The sequence below is a fragment of the Callorhinchus milii genome, unplaced genomic scaffold (assembly GCF_018977255.1).
Source record: "Callorhinchus milii isolate IMCB2004 unplaced genomic scaffold, IMCB_Cmil_1.0 Scaffold95, whole genome shotgun sequence".
Taxonomy (NCBI): domain Eukaryota; kingdom Metazoa; phylum Chordata; class Chondrichthyes; order Chimaeriformes; family Callorhinchidae; genus Callorhinchus; species Callorhinchus milii.
Window position 1 is genome coordinate 7,401 of NW_024704836.1, and position 6,234 is coordinate 13,634.

General features: G+C 54.2%; 1 protein-coding gene across 1 annotated transcript; it reads right to left on the bottom strand.

Annotated features, from left to right (window-relative positions):
- Positions 1-1,057: 1,057 nt before the first annotated feature.
- Positions 1,058-6,234, bottom strand: LOC103173788 (protein ADP-ribosylarginine hydrolase-like). The gene is made up of 8 exons (XM_042345784.1): positions 6,115-6,234; positions 5,408-5,628; positions 4,457-4,555; positions 3,631-3,736; positions 3,415-3,494; positions 2,735-2,918; positions 1,919-2,133; positions 1,058-1,544 (listed from the first exon to the last, which is right to left on the bottom strand). The coding sequence occupies exons 1-8, from the start codon at positions 6,120-6,122 to the stop codon at positions 1,393-1,395; spliced, it is 1,065 nt and encodes a 354-aa protein (XP_042201718.1). The 5' UTR covers positions 6,123-6,234; the 3' UTR covers positions 1,058-1,392.

The window sequence follows — 6,234 nt, forward strand, 5'->3', positions numbered from 1 at the left end:
AGTCCTTAGGGGCTCATATCAATAAATCTTTGAAGGTGGCAGGACAGTTAGATAAAGTTATTAAACAAAATGTACGGGGTGCTAGGTTTTATATATAGGGGCACAGAATGTGAAAGTCAGGAAGTGATCACAACTGGCACCGCCTTCCATCACCACCGGAACGTCGCCAGAATACGGCACAACCTCACCCCTCACGCGGCTGAAACTCTGGTCCACGCCTTTATCACCTCAAGGCTGGACTATGGGAACTCTCTCCTCGCCGGCCTTCCCGGACCTCCCTCCACAAGCTGTACGTCATTCAGAACTCTGCAGCTCATGTACTGTCCCGCACCAGGCTTCGGGACCACATCACTCCCACCCTCGCTCGCCTCCAATGGCTCCCCATCCCCCAGAGGATCGAATTCAAGATCCTCATCCTCACCTACAAGGCCATTTACGGCCTTGCTCCCTCCTACCTCTCCGACCTACTATCCCCCTACCTACCTGCCCGTACCCTCCGTTCCTCTGGCTCCGGTCTGCTCCGCGTCCCCCGCCCCAACCGCCCTACCATCGGTGGCCGGGCCTTCAGCCTCTCAGCCCCGAGGCTCTGGAACTCTATCCCCCAGTGCCTTCGCCGCCTCCTCCCTTTCCTCCTTCAAGGCCGGTCTCAAGACCTTTCTCTTCGACCATACCTTCAGCTCCCCTCTCGACTCTCTACCCCCTCCTCGCTCCCTCCCTTCCCTCCCCTCACCCTGACCATTTCCCCCCTGCTCGGGTCCCGACCCAACTGTCCAGCGCCTTGGGACGTCCCCCCAACGTGAAAGGCGCTCTATAAATGAAATCTTGTTGTTGTTGTTGATGATCATGAACCTTTATAAAACACTGATTAGGCCTCAGCTAGAGACTGTGTTCAGTTCTAGGCACCGCACTTTAGGAAAGATGTAAAGGCATTGGAGAGGGCACGAACAAAATTTACCAGAATGGTACCACAAATGAGGGACTTCAATTATCAGGACTGTTTGCAGGGCTATGGGGAGAGCGCGGGTGAGTGGAATTGAATTACATAGCTCTTTTCAAAGAACCGGCACAGACATGATGGGCCGAATGGCCTCCTTCTGTGCTGTGTAATCCTCTGAACACCAATTAGGAGACGTGACATGCCTACTATCAGTGTTGGTCAATTAACTGAACAAATACGGCTCCATCAGGTACCGCGAAAGGGGAAATGTTGTGACAGAGGCCACTTAGCAATAAGCTGCATGGAGCGTTATAGATCGGGGAAACAAAATGGAAACTTGGGCAGCAGCGTGAAAAGAATGGCTGTGGGTTTCCCAGAAAGATCGGGTAATATCGATTTCACTGTATCTATTACAAAAGCAGAGGGGAGGGAATGGTTGGGGTGGGGTGAGGGTACTATTCCCAGGCGGACTGGTGGAGCTGTCTTGCTGCCTGCACCAAGCGATCCCGGTATTCCAGTGACTTGTGGTTTATTTCGGGGACCGAGGACAGTCCATACATCGCCCCCCAACAGCAGCCGGCGATAACAGCTGTGGAGTCACTGTCACCTGGAAAGAGAAACATGGAGTCTGAGAGAGAGAGAGAGAGAGACGAGGAGAGAGAGAGAGAGACGGTGAGAGACATACCAAGATGGAGAGACACGGAGAGACTGGGCAGAGAGAAAAAGAGACTGAGAGAGAAACTGAGAGAGACAGAGAGCGAGAGAGACAGACAGACAATGCGGGTTTGAGCAGTGTGAACGCGTGCAGTGTGACTGTGAGCAGGTGTGAGCGGTGAGTGTGACCGGTGAGTGGGTATGAGCAGTGTGAGTGGGGTATGAGCAGTGTGAGTGGGTGTGAGCAGTATGAGTGGGTGTGAGTATGAGTGGGCGGGGGTGAGCAGTGTGAGTGGTGACCGAGTGTGAGCCCACGTGAGCACTGACCTCCGTGGAAGGCCGCTCGCGAGCACAGCTCCTCCCAGGATGCGCCCGCCCCCAGCAGTGCGTCGTACGCTATCATGGGAGCATCGTGGCCACTTCGTCCCGCCCACCCGTCCAGCGAGAATGTCCTGTACTCCACGTCCCGCTCGGGGGGGCCGAACACCGGGGGGAACCGCGGCCCCCCAGATCCCGCCTCCAGCCCCCGCTGCTTCAAATACCTGCAAGAAATAGTCACTCAGTCACTGCACCTCACTCCCACAACACCCATCAACACACGACTCCCCGTGTGTCAGTCACGGTGACGGGTTTCCGTGTGTGTGTGTGTGTGTGTGTCAGACACCCGGCTGGTCACGGTGACGGGTTTCCGTGTGTGTGTCAGACACCCGGCTGGTGACGGGTTTCCATGTGTGTGTGTCAGACACCCGGCTGGTCACGGTCACGGGTTTCCGTGTGTGTGTGTGACAGACACCCGGCTGGTCACGGTGACAGGTTTCCATGTGTGACAGACACCCGGCTGGTCTCGGTGACAGGTTTCCGTGCGTGTCAGACACCCGGCTGGTCTCGGTGATGGGTTTCCGTGCGTGTCAGACACCCGGCTGGTCAGGGTGATGGGTTTCCACGTGGGTCAAACATCCTGGAGGGAGGGGGAGAGAAGGGTGTTCCTCTCTCTCTCACAGCGTCCTGGGCGACAGATAAAACTGCGCGCTCGCTTCACGGCAGTTTGCGGGGACATCGCTGTGAGCAGGACGGGATGGGGGTGGGGGGGGCGGTAGGCTGCCATGTTAGCTTCCAAAACATGCGGATTATATCTATCTTTACCATTCCCACTTTTCTGGGAAGTAATTCCAGGCGGCAAGGTTTTCCGGGACATCTCTCCTGGAGCTGGTGACGTAGTCCAGAGCGAGGGGGAGCGTTTGGAGCAAGCTGATACCCCACTCCCACAACGGACGCCCCTGTACAGCGTAGGAGGTGAAGAGAGCAGAGGCCAAAGCCCCCAGGTAACCTGACAACAACAAATTACATAATAACAACAATTGGGTGGGGGTAGTTAGGGAGTTAGTTGGGGGTGATAGTTGGAGTGCAGTTGGGGGATTAGTTTTGGGGTTGTTGGAGGGATAGTTAGGGGTGTAGTTGGGTGGGGGTAGTTGGGGGGGTAGTTGGGTGGGGGTAGATGGGGGTTAGTTGGGTGGGGTATTTGGGGGCTATTTGGGTGGGTGGTTGGGGGGTAGTTGGGGTGGGTGGTTGGGGGGTGGTTGGGGGGTAGTTGGGGTGGGTGGTTGGGGGTAGTTGGTGTTATAGGGGTAATTTGGGGTAGTAGTGAGGGGGTAGTTGCGGTGTAGTTGTGTAGGGGTAGTTGGGTGGGGTATTTGGGGGGCTATTTGGGTGGGTAGTTGGGGTGGGTGGTTGGGGGTAGTTGGGAGGGGTAATTGGGGGGAGTAGTGGGGGAAGTTTAGTTGGGGGGTAGTTGTGTAGGGATAGTTGGGTGGGGATGCACTGACCTGTTGGGTGGTTGTGTGTCATTCGGCCGGAATCTATACTGACCCTCACCAGGTGTGGGAGTTGCTCCGGGCGTGGATACCTGACACACACACAGAGAGTGAGTCAGTCACTCTCTCTCTCTGTACGCATATAGTCTCTCTCTCTCTCTCGATCTCTATCTTTCCCAGCTCTCTCTCTCTCTCTCTCTCTCGCAGTCTCTCTCACGCCTCTCTGACCTCAGACCGATACACATCGATCTCATTGCTGCACCACATCCAACTCCTTTCGGGTTAAAGGGAATCTGGAAACCCAACGGCTCTCCGGGTCTCAGCTGTGAAGTTCCTGATTGACAGAAAGCCAGGATCAACAAGGTTAACCGTTATACCTGACCTTTTCACCCATGTTTCCCAGCATTCACTGTGAGTGTAGTGACTGTCTGTTTAATTCAGCAGATGACTGCGCACAGTGAAGCTCCAGCAAACAGTCATGAAGCGAGTGAGTGGTTTTATCTGCCAGGATACTGGGAGATAGAGAGAGAGCAAGACACTCTCTTTTCCCTCCCGACAGCACCGCAGGAGATCTTTAATAGATTTGACCTTTAAGGCCAGCATAGGCCACTCAACCCCAGCCCAATCCAACCAAGCATAGCCCACTGAAACCCAACCCAACCCACTCAACCCCAACCCAACCCCAGTCCACCCAACCCAGCCCAAACCCAACTAAGCATAGGCCACCCAACCCCAGCCCAAACCCAACTCAGCATAGACCACCCAACCCCAGCCTAACCCAGGCCAATCTAGCCAACTTCCAACCCAACCCACCCCAAACGCCAACCTAACCCATCCCAGCATAACACAACCAACGCAACCGAAACCTGTCTCAAGAGACACAGAACCCAAACCAAAGCCATCAGAGTGAGAGGAGACTTTCACAACCTGGGGCTGCGGTTGTCCTCAGGGCTGGGTCACTTTGGAGCCAACTGAGCTCCACGGAGACCCCGCCACTCCCCCTCTGCCACCCCCACCCACCCCAAGAGGATATATGTGTCCAGGCTTTATTTACCAAGGATGCTGGTGGGACCTGGCTTCCTGCCCTTCATGTCCTTCATGGCTTCAACATATTGAGCAGCAAACTCATGCAGCAGTGCATCTCCATCTTTCCCTGGATGAGAATCATAATTTATCATTAATCTCCGTGTCTCCCAGCACTTCACCCCCAAATCCCCCGCACACACCCCCCCTTCCCCAACGCCTCCCAACCACATCAGCCGCTAATCTTCTCCAAACCACACTCTTTTACAGTGATCAACAAAAAAACTAGAACTCGCATTTATATAGCACCCTACACTCTGGCTCTCACTCTCTCTCAAACACTCCCTCACACTCGCTCTCACAAATGCTATATCTCACAAACGCTCTCACACAGTCTCTGGCACACATTCTCGTTCACACACACACTCTCACACACACTCTCACACACAAGCTCTCTCTGTAACACATTCGCTTTCACATACTCACATACTCATACACTCTCTCACACATACTCTCCCACACACTGAATCTCACACACACTCTCACACACACACACTCTCTGACTCTCTCACACACACACTCTGTGTCTCTCTCGCACACTCACTCTCTCACAAACTCACACACACTGTATCTCACACACACTCACACACATGCTCTCTATCTCACTCTCACACACACTATATCACACACACCCTCTCACACACACACACTCTCACACAAACTCTCTCACTCACACACTGTATCTCACACACACTGTCTCTCACCCTCTGTCTTACACACACACTCTGTCTCACTGACACACACACTGTCACACACATTCACACACACTGTCTCACTCTGACACACACACACTTATACACACTGTATCTCACACAACACTCTCACCCTCTCTCTGTCTCACTCTCCCACACACACTCTCTCGCTCTCTCTCTCCACCCCCCCCCCACACCCCCACACCCCCACCCCCACTGTGATCGTGTACCAGTGTTGAGAGCCTGAGCGCTGGCGAGGTGTAGTACAGTGTCGTCACTGACAGGCCAGTGTGGCAGACAGACGTGAATGTTGCCCAGGCCCCCCAGCCCCTCCAGCTCGGAATGAATCTGCTCCCCGCTCTCGCAGTATTCCCACTGTTCGTTCCGATAGCCCAACGCATCTCCAACCGCGCTCAGCAGCATGGCTGCCTCGTAAACCTCCCTTGAAACACTGCGGGGAGAGACGATGACAACAACGACAACCGCAACAACAACTACAGCAGCAACCACCTTGAGTCTCGCTCCCTCCAGCCTTCTCTCACTTCCTTCGCGCGCACACTCACACCCTCACTCACTGGCACGCGCGCTCACTCCCTCGATCCCTGACTCGCCCCCGCACTCACTCATTCACTCACTGCCTCCCTCCGTCCCTTGCTCACTCACTCGGTCGCTCACTCACTTGCTCACTCACACATTCCCCTCACTTCTTCACTCACTCACTCACCCATTTTCTCACTTGCTCACTACTTCCCTCTTCACTCTCTTCCTCACTCACTCATTCACTCACTCAGTCCGTCACTCACTCACTAATTCTTTCCTTCCATCTGTCTCCGCCATCTCTCTTTCAATCACTCATCCCGCACCCCCATAACTCGATGACCTGCTGACTCTCTCAGTCTCTCTCTCTCTCTCTCTCTCTCTCAGTCTCTCCCCTCACCTCTCCATCTCGGTATTCAAAATTTTCCACAATTGAAGAAAAAATTTCAGGTCATAGAAACTGGAAAAATTTCAGTCTCTCTCAGTCTCACTCTCTCTCTCAGTCTCACTCTCTCTCTCT